This window comes from Muscardinus avellanarius (genome assembly GCF_963383645.1).
Source record: "Muscardinus avellanarius genome assembly, chromosome: 20".
Taxonomy (NCBI): Eukaryota; Metazoa; Chordata; class Mammalia; order Rodentia; family Gliridae; genus Muscardinus; species Muscardinus avellanarius.
In genome coordinates this window covers 31,850,443-31,872,431 of record NC_137806.1, presented here as the reverse complement: position 1 = coordinate 31,872,431, position 21,989 = coordinate 31,850,443, and the positions used below count along the sequence as shown (strand labels likewise).

Genomic DNA, 21,989 nt, shown 5'->3' with positions numbered 1-21,989 from the left:
TAAATCCAGAATGATGTTTTTCACATGTCCAGTAATTTGATTTTATATGCTGTCATTTATAATAATCTCATTTGAAGCTTTGATTTGACCAAAATATGTTATTAGTATGCAGTCATTAGGGACCTAGACACTGAGGTGAACTACCTGTCCTTGTATTGAAATCCCAGTTCTTCTACTCGAACCTGGGCTCAGGCCTCAATTTACCTCTATGTATACATAAATACATGGCTAACTCTAGTGTCTACTTCATAGGGGCATTGTGAGGATTAACTTTGTATAAGACAAAGCATTGCCTTATTCCATAAACGGGCCTCATCAAAGTATTTGCTGTTACTATTACATTCAGTGAATTCCACTTTGCCTACTAACATCTACTCAGGAAAACCTATAAAGAAACGTCTCCAGTACAATGTGTGACATCCTGAAAAATGTCCTCAGTGGTTGAAAATAATCTGAGAATTTAAACAATGAAGTCCAGCTGGACAGGAGCCACCTAAAGATGGTTTAACGTGGGACGCATACCCAAGTATCTGCACAAATGGGGGAATTTGGATCCTGGAAGACAGTCTGCAGAAAAGGCCTCCTAGCTAAATAGATGTCATAGGACAGGGAATTGGAAACTGTAATAAGTTCTTAGAGTGCAACAGTTGATCTGGGTCCAGACTAATAATGACTCATAATTAGGATTAATGACCATTTATGAAAACGGGGAAGCAGAAACACTGGGGTTGTAGAGTAGTGAGTTCTTAAGGTCCAGGTGTCTTCATTCATTCTCTGAAAACTGTCCTTACATCTCAGTTTGCAATAACTTAAAATAGCATCCTGGGACCTTGATCTAAGCAAGTTCAAATTCCTAGTCGCCATTAGTTACCTGGCTGTTCTGATATCATCTTTCTCAGGCTATGCCATTGCAGAAAGGATAGAATAACACGTGCTCTCGGAATTCAAGGCTTTTAATAAACAGATAAAGCTTATTGCCAATAAATTTTATTCCCAAGCTAATGTATATTCCCTTTAATAATGAGCTTAATTTGCTAACTTGATAACTTTTTTGACTATAGGCTAATTTTTTCCTCACATTTTAAGACATGATTATTAGAACTTTGTGTGATACAGAATAAACTTTGTCCACTGGATTGTGATAGAAAACCATTTCAAGCTGGGCATGGCGGCACAAGCTTGTAATCCCAGTGCTTGTGAGACTGAGAAAGGAGGATTGAAAGTTTGAAACCAGCCTCAGCAACTTAGGCCCTTTGCAACTTAGTGAGACCCTGTTTCCAAATAAATAAAATTGGACTGGGGGTTTAGCTCAGAAGTAGAACACCCCTGTGTGTTCCATCCTTAGTAACACATTCATACACACACACACACACACACACACACACACACACACACAACCATGGTTTTGGCTGGACATGGTGGCACACACTTGTAATCTCCATGTTTAGGAGACAGGAAGATTGCACAGGTTCGAAGCCAGCCTCACTGGCTTAAGAGACCCTGTTTTCAAATAAAAAAAAAATATATATATATATGGTTTTATAGCTCCTCACACTATATATATATATATATATATATATATATATATATATATATATATATATATATATATATATATATATATATATATATATATATTAGGTCTGGGAGTGTAGCCTAGAGGTAGAAGGGTTTCCAGGAACCCCAATACCACACACAAAAAAATGAGCTGGGTTTTATTGCTTCAACAAAGCTCTAAATGACTTCTCAAATCTGCTGAATCAAAAGGAAATGACATTCTACCCGAAACGCAGGTGTAGATGATATTGGAAGAAGCAAAACAGAAAGTCACATTCATTTAAATTTCAGATCCTCCGGAACATTATCTGCAGTCCAGGTCTCTGGTTTGGTTTCTGTTGTCTGAACATGTTAGTAAAACTTTGAACTTTTTGTTTAAAGTTTGCTTTGGTAAACACACATTTTTTTTTTAACTTTACATCCTTCCCTTTTTTATGTTAAGTGGAAAGCATTGGAGATGATGCTCATTCTCAGAGCGTTGAAGCTTGAGAAGGCTGGTACACTCCTTGAAAGTTCAGCAGCAAAGAGTGGGTGATGATGGAGTGTTAGGACAAGACTGAGTAAGACTAATCCACAAGAGGATAATTATTGTTTGCGTTAGTATAATTCTAAAGGCTTGTTTGATCATATATTGAAAGCCAACTAAATAGCTTTCACATTTTATTGGCTTTATACCTCCTCATACTGAAAGGTAATGCTCATAATCTAGTTTGTGATCAGTTATTACTTAGTTCTAGCGTTCATTCAAAATTTTTATGTAGGGAACTTAGTGGATGTGTGGGACACTAGTTTTATTGCACTAGTTTTTGGTTACAACAAAATAAAGTTTTGGCTCCTGTCTTCATTAATCTTTTCTCCCAAGAAAGTCTCTGCACATTCATTTAGCTACTTTAAAAACTTTTGGAAACCATCTATGATTTTGAAGTTAAAATCCCACATATATCCTCCGATAGACATGAGTCAACTTTATATAAACCTGGCTAACCCATACTTTGAGAACCTGAAAGGCAAAACAAAGTTAATTGAAGTGTAAAATAGGGCTCTTAGCTATGGTTTTGTTTTTCTTTAGTCTGAGTCTGCCTTCTTGTTTTATAAACCAAATGACTAATACATCTCACTTTTACATTTTTTCCTTTTATCTGCTTATTTTTCAAATTGAATTTCCTATTTCTTAGTCTTTTTGAGGGGCTAGTAATAACTGAGATTCCACATCACCTTGTAGATTATGACTGTATTGAAGACGTAAAATAAGTATTTGAGGTTGATTTATAGCATTGCTAAATTGTGGGAAATATTCTAAGGGTTTAGATTCTAGCCAGGTGTAGTAGTGCACGACTGTAATCCCAGTACTTGAGAGGCTTAGCAAGAAGATCGCAGGTTTGAGGACAGCACCAGCAGCTTCTAGCGAGACCCTCAATGACTTTGCAAAGCCCCGTTTTAAAATGAAAAAGCCGGGCGTGGTGGCGCACGCTTGTAATCCCTGCGCTTGGGAGGCTGAGACAGTAGGATCGGGCATGTTCGAAGCCAGCCTCAGGTGGCCAAAGAGACTCTGTTTCCATATAAAATATAAAATAGGTCTGGGAGTGTAGCCCAGCTTCAACATGCAATTTAAAGTGGAGAATACGGAGCCGGGCGTGGTGGCGCACGCTTCTAATCCCAGCATTTGGGAGGCTGAGACCAGAGGATCGCGGTTCGCAGACAGCCTCAGCTACTTAGTGAGGCCCTCCGCAACTCAGTGAGACCCGGTTTCAAAAAAAAAAAAAAATTGGGCAGGGGGTGTAGCTCGGAGGTTGAATGCCCCTGGGTTCCATCCCCAGACCCACACAAAAAATAAATAAATAAATAAAAATAAATAATAAATAAATAAATAAAGCGGAGAATACGATGGAACACTTGTTGAGTCTTAGAAATACGAAAGAGCAGGAGGGTTCTCCAGTATGACACTTGGTGGCCTGAGCCTATGGGGAGCACATACCATGCCCTCATTGTTCACCTGACTGAGGAAAAGCCTCCAGAATGTGAATTTAAAATAACGTCTCATCTCCATTTGGGGAGAAATGATTTTCTCCATCCAGGAGCAAGAGATAGTTGTAATTTATTTTTTCTCATCTCAATATTTTCATCCTTATCTAAGGCAAGTTATTGAAGAAACACATGAATTTTTTTTCTTCACGTCTATTTTTCCCCATTGAGGTGTGGAAGTTTGAGGAGCTTTTAGGCAAAATGAAGAAATATTAGCCATTTTCTTAAAAACTTTACACCAAAAGTAAATTACGATGTTTAATGCTCCCCTTCAACACAGGCAGGGGATTTAACATGATCTGATTTTTGACCGCCCTTGACCTTGGAGAGGAAGGATAAGAGTCAGTGATTCTTGGTTTCTCATTGTAATCAGAGCTTTTTTCCTAAGCTAAAACTGAAATTGTGCTGCTCTTACTGTACCCACCCCCCCTTTTTTTTTTGTAACTTTGGAATCATTTAAAGACTAAACTGTGTGCTGGAGGCAAAATGGTGTTTATTTAAGACCTTTTGGCAGATTTGACAGAAACTGAGGCAAAGGAGGAAACCTTTGTTAAAAAAAAGATGACTTCATGATTCCTTGTCCCTGAAGAAGATGCTTAGAAAAGAGAGATCCTTGCCAGGCGTGGTGGCGCACGCTTGTAATCCCCGCACTTGGGAGGCAGAGACAGGAGGATCACGCAGGTTCGAAGACAGCCGTGCTGGCTTAAGAGACCCTGTTTCCACATAAAAAAAGTATAAAAATAGGTCTGGGAGTGTAGCCCATGGGAGTGTAGCCAGAGGTAGAAGGGCTTCCAGAAACCCCAGTACCACCACCAAAAAAAAAAAAAAAAAAAGAGATCTTCAATTTAATTAGAGAAGTTAATATGCAGTAAATTTGAAATGGAAAAATTTCTATATGGCCTATCATTTTATGTCATGAATCTGAAATCATTATGACTTTGTTTTTCAGGATTTTTGTTTCTTAGGTTGTGATAAAGTTTCCCAATGCAAAAATCAAATTATATGCCCAGAAACAGTCCTCAAAGAGATAAAGTACTGTTTAGCATGAGGTCATAGCACAGAGGTCTGAAGGAAAAGTCTCCAACGTAGTCTAAAAAAGAGGAAACTCAAGAAAGGAACTGGCTCAATCCCACTTTCTGAAATGGTTTTTTTGTTCCCTGCTTTTAAATCAGTGCTTATTTTTCATTCAATGTTTTTTTTTAATTCCCAAATTCATCTCCCGCCCCAAATATTTATTACTATTAAAATTTAGATGCCAGATAAGAAAAATAGGTGTGCTCTTTATCCAGGGAGTTTGTGAAGAAGGTCATTAGACATCCTGACGGTGTCTCCATCCTCTGAGGGTCCACATCAGGAATGATTTTATTCACCAAGAGGGCACCCAGGACTTGGATCCATCCTGCAAGCCATCCCGGCAAGTCTTGGACCCACCTGTCTACTTCTGGAGTGCAAGTGGCCAATGGTTGGGTCTTTCCCTTAAAAGTCTATGGCCGGCTGCCATGTTCCTTTGACTCTGGTTTCCTGATGACTGGCTGCGGTCTGTCCTGTTGATGGTCCAAAGAAGAACCACAGTTTCTAACACTCAAGATTCTTTAGCTAGTGAAAATGGAGGACCAGTCTCTTACCGTTTTTCTTACTGAGAAACTCTTTCACAAGGGGGAATCGGTTACGCTGTAAGCCAAAGTTCCATTTTGTAGTTCTAGCAATGGGAAGAAAGTAAAAGATTGTTGGGTCTAAAAAGAAAAATCCAATCTCGCTCAACAACGCCCGAAGAGTACACCAAAGGGTCTTTGAGTTTTGCTGAAACCGTGTCGTACCAGCAGTATGGTTCTGTGTGTCTGTGTGGTTTTGTTTGTTTTGTTTTCCTTTTTTTTTAACTTCACAGGAAGAGGTTTAAACATGAAGGCAAAACTTTTAGACTCAGCATGGCTGCACACGAAGCAAGCTGCTTCTTTTGTTTTCTTTTCTTTTCTCTGCTTCCATTTAGGCCTATCACATAATTTAAGAAAAAAAAAAAAACCCTAAAATTTAACCACAGGAGCCTTAACAATAATGTGGAGGAAAAAAAAAACATGATCAATTTTGTTTTCGCAGCACGATATTATCAAAGATTTAAGAAACAAATTTGCCAGCCTCGGGGAGAACTCTCTGGTAACAGTAAATGTCTGTGTTGGTTGCTTTTGATTTAAAGATTTCTTTTATTTATTTACCTCTCATTTGTTTGAGCCCATTTCTTCCCCTCCTCCCTTTGAGTTTCTTTCTCATATTCTGTAACTAGCAAGCCTTCATTTTTTAAACCTCTTCCATCGCCCAGTGTCTCTTTTCCGTACCTTGGATGGAAAGTTTACGTCAGCAAAGCTGTCTCTCTGGCTCCTTCTGCTGCAGCTCATAGGTCATACCTGTTTTGGCCGTTGTGTTGACGGACATGATACTAATTGAGCGTTTCATGTCCCATTGACCAAGCTTCTTTAGCACGCCATTTGATGGACGCGCTGTCTCAGGGCTCTATGCAACTCTAAGTCTGCAACTTATACTGCTTGGTTCCGTCCCAATTCTCCAGCGAACTGGATCGCTCAAGCGAATGATCCCGCCAGTCCTGAACCCGCTGTGCCTTTATATTTTACTCGGATTTCCTCCTTTGTGTTTGCAGTGGTAGCTTACGTGGAACAGAACAGCCTCCGGCCTTTGCTCTAGCGGCACCATGCAGTATCGTTTGTAACCACCAGAGAATACAAAAATATAAAGGCACACTGCTGCTCTTATGCTTTGGGGAGACCGAGGAGAACCGTATTTTAAGTCAGTGGAAGCCTACCTTTCAGTCTTGATCTGTTTTCCATTTTGCTTAAACACCAAGATGTCTCCGTTAACGTCTCCCTGTGATCCTGTGAGAACTTGAAACTCAAGCCGTTTGCTGAGCAGTATCAAGTTAATGGCCATGACTTGGGAGATTATCAAAAACCTGACCCGCTTATGCACAGATGTATAAGTCGGGATGTGCAAGCTTCGATGGCGAAGTACAAAACCGCGATACAGGCTTTGGACTAATCAGACCATTGCAATTGAGAAAAAAAAAAATCCCATCCTGATTAACCAGTACCAAAAGTATATCGAGAAAAATAAAAAAGGGAAAAAAGAGTTGAATATATGACAATCTGTTTGATAACAGTTGTTGGTGTTGAAATGGTCAATAATGTTGTCATAGAGCCCATACCTGAAGAGATGACTAGAAATATACAGCTGTCCCCTGCTTGCTGATAGCCTCAATATAAATGGTTGGGATTTGTGTTCAGGAAAAGGAAATGGAGAAGCAGAAGCTCCTGTACCAGCAGGCCAGGCTGCACAACCGCGGGGCTGCGGAGATGGTGTTGCAGACCATCAGCGCCAGCAAAGGTGAGGCTTGCTCCTGGGGTCCAGGCTTTGGAGTCCTCCTGCCGCTGCCCTGTGCCCCTTGGGTCCCACTGACTCGGCTGGGCCTTGGGTTGCCGGTTCATGAGCATCTCCTGTGCACAAATAGTAACTCTCACCATTTCTGAGTCTGGTGTTGATTTTTTTTTTTTCAGTCTTACTAAAATAACTTCGTTGATATATTCTTTGTAAAAACTCTGTTAGGACGGTTCTGGCAGACTGACCCTATACATCAGGAATTGGAAAGTTTTTTAATAAACATCTATTGCTGCATTGTGTAGTGGTTGGTGACCTAGTACTGTAAAGCCAGAGTATTTCTTTTCAGTTTCTGCCATAGTCTCTTGTAACTATTTAGTTCTACCAGAACAGGAGGAAAACCACAAGAGAAAATAAGTAAAACAGTGTGGCTATGTCCCAATAAAACTTTATTTATACAAATAGAAAGCTCCATTTGGCTCTTGGGGCCATAGTTTCCTGACCCTTGATTTAGATATTTAGATGTTTCATGTGAGCCTTTTTAAACAATGTACAATTGTTCATCTCAGTAGCCAGCCATTTCCAGATAGTTTTTCTTGCTTTAGGAATATAATTTTGTAATAATATTTTAATATTACTTGTAAAGACAATGAAAAGGTTGGTATGCCCTTCCCCCAAATTGTGGGGCTGATTTTAATTTCTAAGGAGAGGTGAATAATGTTAAAATAAAATTTAACATATTAAATGATGGACAACTAGTTAGATTTTAAAATCTTGTCATTATCTAAGTAAGTTAAAATTGGTAATTATCTTAATACCAGACTGTACACAAATGACAAGTAATAAATGAAAATGATAAAAGTTCAAATGTGATATTGAAATATTTTTCTTGAATAAAGTTTTAAGCAGCTCCTGTTCATTTCACTTTGATACTCTTAATGCACACGGCTAGTGTCGAATCTTCATTTCATGTTATTACTTAAAGTTTTTCTCTTAATTCCTTTTGTCTCTCTTCATGTAATTTCAATTATTACATATATTACATAGAATTTAGTAAAAATGGTGACAAAATATGCATTATTATTGTTTTAGTATTTCTTGATATCCAAGTCAGTCTGTCTTCCTGTACAACTACACAGATTTCTAGGAGGTAATAATTTAAAAAGTGGACTTTCTGGGGGTAAAGCAGGTGAATTGGTACAAGCAATTTTTGTATTTTTTTTTGTTTGATTTTTTTTGTATTTTAAAGGAGAAACTGGACCAATGGTCGCCGCCACTTTGAAACTTGGAATTGCCATTTTAAATGGTGGGAACTCTACAGTACAGCAGGTAATACCTTTAGGCAATTTACACAGTGTACTTTATAGAAGAATAGACCAAGAGAAGAGTTACTATAAAAGATTTTGATGTACAAGTTTCTATTTTAATTTACCTTAATACCTAAGAGAGGCTATCTAAAGAAACAATGACTTGGTAGTCTTCTAAACCCAAATATAAAATAGTGTCCGGGTATCCAAAAAATTAGCTTACATGTTGCCTTTTACCATGGCAAGTGAGTTTATTTTTAGTAATTTTTGTGGTACTGGGGATTGAGCCCAGGGGCATTCTACCTCTGAACTATACGCCCAGCCCTATTTTTCATCTCATTAGAACTAACTATTACGTGTGATGCTGCTGCATAACAAGCCGACAAGATGGGCCCATACATCACTTGAACATTTTTTTTTTTTTTTTTGGTGGTACTGGGGTTCCTGGAAACCCTTCTAACTCCGGGTTACACTCCCAGACCTATTTTTATTTGGAAACAGGGTCCCAAGCGCAGGGATTACGAGCGTGCTCCGCCACTCCCGGCTCACTTGAACATTTTAAATGTTTCATCAAAATAGTAAATAATTTTAAATGTTTCATCAAAATAATTTGAACATCTCTCCGAGAGCAGAGGAAACATTTTAATGATCCAATCATTCCTACCGTGCTTTAGAGAGAGAGAGCCTACGATAGTAGACTCTGAATTTCCGACTGCTGCTTGAGCAAGTGGTAGTCACAATGCCCAGATCCTAAGGCTGTTGAAGGAACCTCTTTTGCCTGAAAATCTGGCTAGTGTACAGATAGCATTAGTATTTTTTGGTATGCTCTGGGCACTTTTTACCTTTGTTCCAGACTAAAAAGCTTGTTTGGGTTATTATTATTAGCATTAAATAAATCCACAAACCATGTGTTTTCTTTGTTTCTATAGAAAATGCTCGACTACCTCAAGGAGAAAAAGGATGTGGGTTTTTTCCAGAGCCTGGCCGGCCTGATGCAGTCCTGTAGGTAAGAATACACTTTCCAGCTCCTTTCTTTGCTCTTTGGCTATGTTTTTCAGAGTACTTGCTTGACATTGCTGACAATAATGGCATGAAGATGAATTTTAAGTGATTAAAGATACTTTTTTTTTTTTTTTGCGGGTTTGGGGATAGAACCCAGGGGCATTTGACCTCCAAGCTACACCCCCTGCCCTATTTTTTATTCTTTATTTTGAAACAGGGTCTCACTGAGTTGCAGAGGGCCTCACTAAGTAGCGGAGGCTGTCTGCAAACCATGATCCTCTGGTCTCAGCCTCCCGAATGCTGGGATGACAAGCGTGCACCACCACGCCCGGCTTCTAAAGGCACTTTAAAGTGAAGAAATTAGCAGTGCCCCATTTCCTATCTTGTTGATACGGTATTAACAAAGTCCTTAACACCAAGTTAACTTATATAGTGTTGTTAAGATCCTAAAATAGCCCTCCCTGCATTAAATAGGGACTTTGAAGGATCAATATATTCTACATATTTGAAAGTGAGTATTACATGGTTTTGTGAAAGAGGAAAAAATTCTATAGAGTTTCTTTCGGGACTTGTAAGGCAGTTACCATTTTTTTTTCTTTTTTTTTTTTTTTTTTTTGCGGGTCTGGGGATGGAACCCAGGGGCATTCAACCTCCGAGCTACACCTCCTGCCCTATTTTTTATTCTTTATTTTGAAACCGGGTCTCACTGAGTAGCAAAGGGCCTCACTAAGTAGCTGAGGCTGTCCGCGAACCGTGATCCTCCAGTCTCAGCCTCCCGGAATGCTGGGATTACAAGTGTGCACCACCACGCCCGGCTAGTTACCACTTTAAAAGTGATCCTTGACCAATTGATTTATGATAATCATTATGCATGTTTATAGTATTTTAGAAGTATTACACATGATTTGTCCAAGGAACCTGATATAACCTTAATGAACTATGCAATTAAAAACATACTAATTAGAACTATAGGAACTTTGAAGAACTAAGGTAGATCCTATATATTTGAAAGTAAGTACTCTGTAGTTTTCTGGTAGGAAAAATGAAAATTCAGTTGCTTTTTACTTGGGCATATTTTATTTTTTTCCAAATGTTCCTTAACCAACTAATTTGTAATCATCATTACGTATTTTTTTCTAACGGTATTTAAAGGCATTCACATATCAGGGACCTGATACAAACTTAATGTGATAAGCTATTCAATTGCAAAAAATATGCAATATAGAAATAGATGTTTATAAATATAATGTATATATTTCTGATGTCTGTTAATTTTGCGATGCTCTCTCCAAGCTAAAGCCTGTGAACCCTGTATTAGACTTTTACCTGATCTTTCAGTGTAGCCCCGGGGAGAGGCTAGTCTGCTGCTCAAAGACATTCTCAGAACGCGGTGCTTTGGGGTACGGTCTCAGTGTCCCTTAATATCTGGCTCCCATTTCAAACTAGCAAAAATGGGAAAGCATGGCGTCCTCTCAGGTAGAAGAGGAGAGACGTCAGTGGAGTGAAGGAGTGAATGGAGGAGGGGGGATGATGGAGTCGTGAAGGTAACAGTGGAAATGATACTAGGCCCATATAAAACCCCAGAGTCATGCTCAGGGGAGGGAAGTGGGACCTGGGGGAAGAGCCCTAAGAGCTGCGTGCATGGAATGTTCCTGTCCCTTTCTACATTCCCGCGATGTATAACTACAGTGCAGCAAATACGAATATTGGAGCCAAAAAGGCACGCAGCGTTCAGTATTTAGTCGTCCCCCTCCCCATGCAGAGCACACCTCCTGTGAGGCCCGTGACCAGTTTTCTCCTCGTTCTTGTAGCGTCCTGGACCTCAACGCGTTTGAGCGGCAAAACAAAGCCGAAGGCCTGGGCATGGTGACGGAAGAAGGATCAGGTATTCCTCCCCCACATCCCCGGGCCCCTGCCTGCCCCCTTTTCCTGGAACACACCCCTTGTTGGTAATCTTTTCAACTAGAGAAGTTCAGGGCTGTGTTAAAACTGGTTAAATGCCAACCAATGGACACAGGACCCATTTCCAAACCGACCTTCCACATCAGCCCCGGCTCCTTCTTGTCCCTGCCCTACAGTCAGCGATGATGCCTCTAGCTGGGCTTTAACAAAGGGAGGAAGGTCTAATAAGGGTCAAAGCATGAAGCGCATGGGAAACCCAAGCCCAGGACATTCGACTTGCTTTGGCCACATTCGCAAACTCAGGCTGATTCTTCTGCCGTAGGATAATAATCCACTCGGGGTGCCGAGTCTGCCGCTGTCCCTGTCCTCCTCCTCCTTCCTGTGGTCCTCATTCTTTCCAGAATTTTTGCCAGCCCAGATTGTTTCATGAAAGAAGTTAGCATTTGTGTTTACTTAGTTCTGATAACTTAATTTACATGTGTGCAAAAGTAGCCATCTTAGCACTTTTCTCTTTGTGAACAGACATGGGCATAAACCAGAAAGCTGAATGCACAGTGCATTTAAAGCATAAAGTATGGCGTGGTGGTGCACATCTATGTAATCCCAGTACTTGGGAGGCTGAGACAGGAGGATCATAGGTTTGAGGCCAGCCTCAGAAACTCTAGCAAGATTGTCAGCAACTTGGAGATAACCTGTTTCAACCAGTAAATAAAATAAAAAGGGTTGGAGTGTAGCTCAGAGGTAGAATGTCCCTAGGTTTAATTCCCAATAATAGGTAAGGGAAATAAAAACAGGAATAATACTGTACATTTATTTCAGGATTATTTAATAAGAGAAAATTCTTTCAATATTTTTGTTTCTATTGGCTTTTAGTTTATGTCTGATTTCTTTAACTCTTAAATTTCCTGAGGCCCACGTGTTTATCTGTCTTTGTTTGGTCTGTTTGGGGCTTGTCATCCGGTCATGGTTATTTGATTTGGAACACTGGCCCCGTTATTGGACCAATCTTATTTCAAAACTGAATTTTTCTTCCATATGCCATTTTTCATCTTTGCTGGCTTTTCTTCAAACATTGGAATTAACTGATTAATTTTATCTCTGTATTTTCATTCTTGCAAGTGAGAAAAAAACTATTTCATGCTGGTTTTCTTTTTCTTTTTTTTTTTTTTTTCACCCAGGACTATTCTCCCTCTGAGCTAAACTCCCAGCCCTATTTTTTAGTCTTTTTATTTTTTAAAACAGGGTCTCACTGAGTTGCGAAGGGCCTTGCTACGTAACTGAGGCTGTCCACGAACCACAATCCTCCGGTCTCTGCCTCTCTCGCTGTATCTTAAAGTTTATCCCTTCTATATATTCTAACCCTGCCTACAGGGTGACTTCTAGGCTTTTTTCTGCACAACATTTGAACTTGTAGCTTTAGTCGTGGACTGAGTCATAAGGTTACTTCATGGAGACAGCTACCTTGAAGAAAACTCACCGACAACTACTCTACACTTAGGTTTTCTTGTCCGGCGGTTCTCTCTGAAGAACCTGGAGACACTGCCGAGCTCAGGACAAGCTGCTTGTCTGCTTTTAGCATCTATGAGCATCCTGGACATTTCCCAGCTGTAAGATGTCTAAAAGGAAATGCATTCTCTGTCCCAAACCTGACTTCCTTGCCACAGAATTAGAAACCACTTGTGTTTTCCTCTGTAGTTTTTATGTGATGTTTCAGAGTCTCTCAACAGAAACCTAGTATTCTTCTTAGTCCCTCTTAATATCAGTCCCCTCAAAGAAAGAGCAGATACACCAGCGGGCTCCCGACCTTTGTCAGCCAGATACGGATTGCAGTAACTTCTGTTGTTTGTGCGGTACTGGGGACTGAACCCAGGAGCACTGTACCTCTCAGCCCAGTTTATTTTTATGTTGAAACAGGTTCTTGCTAGATTGATGAGAGTCTCGGTACTCGGTGAGGCTGGCCTGCAGTCTGCGATCATCCTGTCTCAGCCTCCCCAGAACTGGTATTTCAAGCATGCACCATCATGCTGGGTTACAGTGACGTTTTTGAGCCCCACATCAGAAATAACTGCCTTTTTCTGATGTGAGAACTACTTGCCTCTCTTAATAAGAGGTCAGTTTAATTTGTGTGATTTTTTTTTTCAACACACGAGCGCGCACTTTCCCATACTCATTAACATTTTTTTTAAATTTTCTCTCCTTACAACTATCAAGGCAAAAGCTCTCAACCTTTTTCTCTTCCCCATTTCCTCTCCTTCCGACCATCATAAATGTCCTTTTCTCCTCAGCCATCACTCATGAGCGTGGTAATTATTACAAGCGAATCGCCTTTGTTTTTGCTCTTTTGTTTGTAGTTAGCCTCCTGTACAGACTTGGTAGTGACAGTTTCTGTGCATCTTTTTCCTCTTAGAGTTTGTTTTAACAAGTAGATTCTTTGGTTTCTATCATAATGCATCTTATTTTTTTTTCTTACCTGTCTTCTTTCCTTTTTTCAATGAGATGTAGTTATTAATATAGCCTATATGAAGGGGCCACAAGCGTTTAATTTTTGAATTTGTTTTGTTGTATTTCTTTTATTTCAAAATGTTCCGGGTGGGCCCGGTGTTTTGCAATGGTTTGGGGAATGAAGGAACTTAGAACATGTCTCCCTGTGGTGACTCTGTTCTGGACATAGCATGGCTTTATGACTGGGCTGAGGGTGCACAGGAATCGGGCGGATCCCAGGGAACTGTTTCCAGCTGGGCATGCTCTGCCAGCCACCTCCCAAGTGCTGGAAGGTCTATAGGGCTTTTCCCTAGTCCTCTGAAAATATCCCCAATTAAAAGCCCTTTCACATAAAAGCAAATTTCTGTTCTTGAGACTAAATTCAAAAAGTAAAAACAATCTTTTCTCTTAAAACTAAGACCGCCATGGAATTAGTGTTTGCAAAGTAGCTTCTGAAAAGAGTCTCAGGCAATGTAATAGGAGAGAATGCAGCCAGGCGCTGTGGCGCACACCCTAATCCTGGGATTCGGGAAGCTGAGACAGGAGGATTGCAAGTTCCAAGACAATCTCAGCAACTTAGACTCTGTCTCAAAATAAAAATTAAAATAAATATTTAAAGCCTTGGGTATCTAGCTCAGAAGTAGAATGCTCCTGGAATCAATCCCTAGTACAGAGGAAGAGGGTATGAGGGAGGGAGGGAGGGAAAGAAACAAACAAACAAACAAAAGAGTAAAGAAGAAAAAAGGAAGGTTGATTTTCAATAGGACCTAGTGTGTCAGTCTTTTAGGACTACATTGAGAGCTAGGCATGGTGGTGCATCCTGTAATCCCACCACTTGGGAGGCTGAGACAGGAGGATTGCAGGTTTAAGGGATAATCTCAGCAAGCAGTGAAATTCTCATGAACCTAGCGAGACCCTGTTTCAAAATAAAAATATAGCTGGGAGTGTGACTCAAGTCGAATGCCCTCGGATTCAATCTCCAGTATTAATATACACACACGAAACCATTGCATTGAACTTTCTGAGTACACACTGTGACCTCAAGTTAACAGAGGCAGGTCAGTATGGTAGGCACCTCACGAATCCTGGGAATATTATACTGATTGCCACATTGTCTTTAGAAGACCCTATATGTCTTTTTGGACATATTTTCAAAATTTGTTTAGGCTAAATATTTTTCTGGAATTAAGAGCAAAAGATGTAGCTATGGGAGTCTATAGGATCCAGGTTCTCATCCTCCCCCACCATTGATGTTAGGTTAAATCTCTTCCTGGAATTATGAGCAAAAGATGTAGCTATGGAAAAATGTGGAAATGTAAGAATGTATATTTCTGGATACCCACAACCCTCTTGTGCAATAGCTGGGACCTGGTAGTTACAGATAAGGAGACTGGAAAGGTACCCAGCCTGCCCTTCATCCTGTAGCCCAATGGTGGGGCCAGCAAGGTGGGGCAGGCATTCTGCCTCGCAGCATCCAGGTCACATGCCAAGAGCTGAGTGACCAGCCCATCTTACCACAGTCTTCAGGGATCTGTTTGATGTCCAGTGCTGTTGATGGTATTTTTTTTTGTCCTTAATGTTCTTTGCACCCTTCCGAGACCCCAAACTAACCCCTATTTTGTTTTTAACTTATTGTTGAAGTTTCAAAATCACTTCTAAACTTCTTGTAGTTACCAATGCTATTCCTAACCTGGTACTGAGATACCATTAAGAGCTGTGTTTCTTTAAAATTTGTATATAAACATTTCAGACTAATTACTTGCATTCTTTTTTCTACCGCCATTCTTATAAGTTGTCCAGGATTTCTATCCTGCCTCAGTAAATGTCCCCCATGTAGAACCATAAACCATTTAGGTTCATGTCTGAACCTTCCATTTGTATGTGAAAAGGGGGGGTTCTTCAGCAAATAGATTTGTTTGGTAGATTTGTGATGTATTCGGTATTGTCCTCTCTGTCTACTGTATATTTATAGATTTTCAAATGACAGAGTGAAGTTCAAAAATGAATATGAATACACAAAACCCATTCCCTCCTTGAATTTTCTTCATTATTATCAGAACCGTTCAGCCTCATAAGCCAATCATGAATTTGAAAGCACAACTTTTTCCTTTTCAAAACATTTTCTGGAATGGAACAGTAAGAGACAGGATTTTATTTTGATCATTGTGCGGTAGTCTTGCATTTCATGAGCAAGATAAAATTTTGAAACCAATTTCATTCCATAAAAACCTGGATTTAAAAAATCTTATAAGCTACCAATTAACTTTCCCCAAATGACCATCTGTATCTTATAAGGTGTTAACTGAGGTTCTTACTGATATTTTTATAGTGACCTCATCAAATATATATGAAATCAGAGCAAAGATTAATTTTTAATTACGCAAAAGGATTATGATCTACCCTATAGATCTTGTCCGTGTTTACTTCTTCATTATTTATTGACTGTCTTTCCCCTGAAGATTTTCCAAATACTTTTGGAAGTATAATACAGTGTCATCTACTCTCTTCTGCCATTTCTGTGTGTAAACAATTTCCAAGAAAAGCCTATGATGTTGGCTCATAAACACAAATAAATTTTCTAAATATCTTCGAGCAGATTTTAATCTCTGAAGCACTTAAACTTGTGTGGCTGGTGTGAGCTAGACGGTGTCCTAGGCGTAGGGGAAGATTTAGGAGCTTGGCATTAGACGACGCATACTTGGGAACAATGCTTTATGACTAAGAGCGAACTTAGTTGGGGAAACATCCCAACACAGCTGACATTTGGCCTGAAGTGGGATGTCCTGGAGAATAGGAAGGGCAACCCCAGGGAGATGTTGATGCACAGAAAGCCCAGGGTACCAGGCTGAGAAGCGTGACCACCCTGCTGACGTTGAAGAGACATGATCAGACTAGACAGGGCAATCTCTGAAATGCATCTGGTGTACAGTGCAGGGATTTCTTCAGAGTAGACTTTTTGAGTTGCACAAGTCCATGCTTTTACCAGGGCAGGGTTACCACTGGATTGGTGTTGGTGGAGACAACATTGGGTAAGATAGCAGAAGGGTGGGTTAGGAAGCTGGTAATCAGAATGGACGAACACTATAAGGATTTCAGTAGAGAAATGGCAGCTGAAGGGCATGGGCTTTCGCTCTGATAGAAACCATGTCCAGATCATATTGGAAAAGGATTTTTTTAAAACCATAGGTTCTTTAGTTGAATTAAGTAACAGAATGTACTTTTATCCTGACACTCGCATTATTTATCATATAGATTGTTCATTTTTATTGTTTGAGGATCTGAAACAGGGACAGCTGTACACACAGGTGTCTTGTGATTGACTAAATTTAAATAAATATACCCAGAGTTTTATAGACGACCTTATGTGCAACCTCTTGAAACTATTTTAGAAATTTTGGTCATTTTTACCTATAACGTCAAAGCACTGAAGCTTCACATTAATTCCTTTAGGCTTTGCAGAAGTCCCCAGGTTTCCATGGCCTCTCTCTTTGTGCATTGCAGATTTTAAAGCACATATACTTGCTTGAAACGATTTGACCAATGGCCGATGAAGGGAGGGGTTTGTAAATTCCTAGAGCAACACAAAATCAAGGCTCCAAAAGGAGACTTGGGCTTGGCTTTCCAAGCACCGTGTATCCATCCCACCTGGGTTTCCTGGGGTTCCAACTCTGATGAAGACGCGTATGAGTTCACTGTTTGAAGAATACATGTCACTGGTTACTGCTGCCAACTTTATTAAACTTACAGATCAGGCATTCTGGACTCAGAAAGACTGTAAAGCTCTGGAATTCTCACAGCTGCCTCTTTTTTAGACCGAAACTTCTTCAGGCTGGAGACTGTTTACTGCACAGGTGCTTGGCATAGAGGAGACACATGAATGCTTATGGCAGTTCACCGGGATCAAAGCCTTTACCAGGGAACAGCTGTGTGACATTAGTGACATTGCCTACTCTCTCAGCTGTCTTCTAAAACACGCGACGGGATTACATTTGCCTAATTTATAGGATAATTATAAGGCCCAAATAAAGGATAATATACCTAGCACAATAGCATATTGTAGTCACTAAAGGTTAACTGTGAGTGCACTTAAAAATGTGTTGAATTGTGAAATAGTTGAGGAGTCATAATTAAGCCGTTTAAGCAGTGATAATAAAAGTTCCCACAGAGAATAAAATGCCTGACTTTCCACTATATAAAAATACTTTAAGCCAGGCATGACGGCACACACTTGTAATCCTGGTACTTGGCAAGTTGAGACCAGAGGATTGTAGGTTCAAGGACAGCCTCAGCAAGTAGTGAGACTCTAATTAACCTACTGAGACCCTGCTTCAAAATAAAATAGGGCTGGGGGTTTAGCATAGAGGTAGAACGCCTTCTAGACTCAATCACCAGCACCACACAGAAAAATTTAGATTACCTTTAGCATTAGTACCCTTTGGTTCTTGCCATTGTGCAAATGAGACAATGAAGTCATCTAAAGGCTAGTAATCAGAATGATCTCTCCTATGGCGGTGGGTACTTTTGAACAATAAACTGCAGGGAATCTTTGTGGCCAGTCTTAAGTGTCCTGCCACTTACACTTTTACATTTGCTATAGGAAAGATCCTGACAGAATGAGAACTTACAACAGTGGGAACATGACTCTTTTTGAGCCTTGCTGTGTGTGTTGATTATTTTAAGTATGTGGTAGGTTGTATTTTTAGGTTGCTGAATTTTTACTAATACATTACTACATGTTGACAGACAATATTTAATATTTAGAGTAATTAACCCAAGCTTTGTTTAGAGAAGAATCTGAGAACTTAAGCTCTATCTATGGACCTTTTAAGTAATCAGCACACTCACACATAAAATGTTTACCTTTCCGTTAACTAGATAAACCAGTTATGAGTAGAACAGTGGCCTATAAATGTATGCTAACTTAGTGGGGCACTGTGATGCACATCTGTAATTCCAGTACTTGGGAGGCTGAGACAGGAGGATTGCAGTTTGAAGGCTAACCTCAGTAACTTAGTGAGACCTTCAGCAACCTAGTGAAGCCCTGTTTCAAAATAAAAATAAAAAGGTTGGGAGTGTCGCTCAGGTAGAATGTCTCTGGGTTTAATCCCCAGCGCTCCCCCCCAAAATGTCAACTTTATTACATCTGTAAAGTATAACATTAAAACTAACAAGGTGTACCTAGAATTATTTCCAAATGAAAATTTATAATCTTAAGAATATTTCAGCCCATTAAAAAAAATGAAGATGGTTTTCAAGAAATATAAACAACTAATGAATATATTTGGAATAGTGTATTCATTGGCTAGTCGTACTGTCCTGTCCTCATTTCGTATGATTGCCTCTTCTAATAGTTGATATTTTCAGTTTTATAAAAAATGACCACAGATTAGGTTGGAGGCAGAGCAGGATAGTTGCCATCCTAAGATGCAAAGAAGAAACTCGATGCGAGTGACGCTATTAAAATAGTTCTCCCTTTCTTCTGGTATTAGACATCTTGCAAAATTAAAAAATGTCAAAATGTAAGCACGGGCGCTCTTCACGACACTGGCCCTGAGCCCTCTCACCGCCCTTGCAAGCCGTGGTTTAAGGACATCAGAATACTCTGAAGCATGCGCTCCTCCATCCAGTTACTCCTGACTAATCTCTCCATCTTGCAATGGGATTCTTCTGCACATCTCACTGATCAAACTGATGCGCCCGCACGTCTGCAGGCATAAAGCCGCTGTCCACCTCTGTTCCCGCTCCCCTTCCGTGCAGCATGGGCGACGGCAGCATTTTAGTGTGGTCCAGAACTGCTCACTGTGCAGTAGCAGCCCATGGCCGTATCTGGCAGCATCTGATGGCCATCAGAGTCTTGTCTGGGTCCCACCTTCACCCTGTCCCTTCCTCTGCCTTCTCCTTCTCCCCTTGTCCTGTGCGCAGTGTGGCCATGCTAAGCAAAGTCGCCTGTATGTGTTTCAGTGTATGGTCAAGAAAACGTGTATGGCCACCAGTAAGTAAGACCTTACTGGATTGGACAGAGGATTTGGGGGCACTCTGGTGGACCTGATGATCCTTAGTTTACTGTTAGCTTTTCTGAGTAGTTTTCATAAGGCTTACCTATTTCTCATTGAATAGATGAACATTGTAAGTCGATACATGGTTTATCGATTGAATTTACTGGATAAAAAACATCGGAGACGGGCACACAGGGAAAGAACCGATGAGTCTATATAACACACTGTTTGGATGAACTATCATTTAATATGATTTAAATGGCTCATGAAAAGTACCATCCATGACGAGTCTTTTGTTTACCAGCCCAAACTGTTCTTGTTTTATTTTCTGCCTATCGTGAACTTGAGCCCTGAGGAATGGACTTATCAGCCATATTTGTAGACTTAAAACCACGTGTTTTTAATGCCGGAGCTGGCTCTGCGCTTGGTGATAGTGGTCACCAAATAGTATATCCTGTAGGCTAACAGGGAGATGAGTACAGTGAGTTGATGTGCTTTGGGGATGTCTATATTAGTCATCAAAAATGGTTTTGCTTTCTAACCCTACCATTATATGAAGCCTCTCACTTTGAAAGTCACAGACTGCGGACTGGTAAGCCCATGAGCTCTTTCGTTACTACCATCCCTCATTTTTACTGCAACACATGGTCATTGCATATTACATAGTTTTCTTCCTTAGCCCCACGTATTTCTAGTCTGTGAAGTTATTTTGTTGAAATACATAAATACATTCATTCACTGGCTAAACAACATTTTTTTGTCATTTTGCTTTTTTTTCTGCACAAATTCAGATTCTGGAATTAGACATTCATAATGTTGAGATTTTTTTTTTATACTGATACTGCTAAAAAATCAGCTTTCATTTGTGTGGTGTGGTGCTATTTTGTGTTTGTTTTTTGTGGTTTTTTTTGTGATTGAGATACAATTAAATGATCATTGATCTGGTAGACTAATGGAGCCTGTTTTCTATGGCTTCATCTTTGCCCCCCAGGTATTTTTAGTTCTGTGACTGGGGGATGCCCTTCTGTTGGGGTTCAGTTCTGACGGCTGGATCCCCAAAGCCTGTCCTTGGATTTGTTGATTAAGTCTGTCTGGCGGCTCCCTTTGCTCTTGATGTAATAATGCACCAGTGGTCATGTTTCTCTGTAGATGTCTGAAGTGTTGACTTTAAAAAAAAAAAAACACTCCAAAGACAAGCTGACAAAAGAGTGAATTACAGTGAGTTAATCAGCATTTTCTTGTGACTTAAAGTTTTCATGAAAATTCTCTAACTTGAATAAAAGAAGCACTTGGTGCTCTTTTATGGATCCATGAAAGGCTTTGCTTGAGTCATTTGGTCATGCCCTGGGAACAAAGCAAATTAAATTTAACTAGAACATTTATAACAAATCACTTTTATACATTACTCCCTCATACCCCCAAAAGAAAGAAAAAAAATCTTCCGATTATTTGTAAAATGTTGCCAAACCCATGCTGCTACTTGTAACAGAGAAAAAGCGGAGTTTTAAGGCTCACATGTTCTTTTCTGACCAAGAAAAAGTACATCTATCTGCCAAGCGCATGATCTTGGGAGCTTCAGATAGAAACGTGGCTATGACTTGTGTCCTAGTTCTGTTCAAAACTCGCTCCATCAACCTGCCGGTGGCAGAGGTAGGCTGAGAGGGCGGTGCCCGGGCGGGTGGTGACACTCACCCTTCTGTGCTTCCTGCAGGAGAGAAGGTTCTGCAGGATGACGAGTTCACCTGTGACCTCTTCCGGTTCCTGCAGCTGCTTTGTGAGGGCCACAACTCAGGTCTGTGAGCCCCCGATTGACTGTGCGGTGCTCCCCAGGAATGAATATCCAAAGCCATTTAACACAGGATCACACGAGTGTCTGTTAGAGCAAACCTCTTGAATCTGCAGAGTGCTTAAGTGTTAAATGGATGAATTGAGCACTGAGTCATTTTATATATGGCTTTGTGGCTTCCAAGGTCTTTGAAGAGTTGTTCCACACCATGTTACCAGTTGTTCATGTATTAGAAAAGACAGGATAGGTAGAAAAGACAAAATTAGGTAGATATCCCTAGAGTAAAGTAGAAGTCTATTTTTTACCACTGTACCTCGGGAGTATTCCTCCCAAGGAATATATTACTTACTGTATTGCATTTCTTTTTTTCTATTTTTTTAACTTTTTTTTTGTCACTGGGGTTGGAACCCAGGGACTTTTCTACCTCTGGGATATACTCCCAGACCCATTTTATATTTTATTTGGAAACAGGGTCTCACTAAGTTGCTGAGAGCCTCACTAAGTAGCTGAGGCTGGCTTCAAACCTGTGTGATCCTCCTGTCTCTGCCTCCCAAG

At 40.2% G+C, this 21,989-nt stretch overlaps 1 protein-coding gene across 1 annotated transcript in view; it reads left to right on the top strand.

Moving 5' to 3' along the window:
• Positions 1–21,989, top strand: part of RYR2 (ryanodine receptor 2) — a gene marked incomplete at both ends in the record, with an annotated part of 554,680 nt that overhangs the window by 480,008 nt on the left and 52,683 nt on the right. The window contains 5 exons of the mRNA XM_080717126.1: positions 6,870–6,969; positions 8,210–8,289; positions 9,197–9,273; positions 11,081–11,154; positions 21,360–21,440. Coding sequence (XP_080573252.1) covers positions 6,870–6,969; positions 8,210–8,289; positions 9,197–9,273; positions 11,081–11,154; positions 21,360–21,440 — 412 coding nt within the window. The remainder of the gene's footprint in view (positions 1–6,869; positions 6,970–8,209; positions 8,290–9,196; positions 9,274–11,080; positions 11,155–21,359; positions 21,441–21,989) is intronic.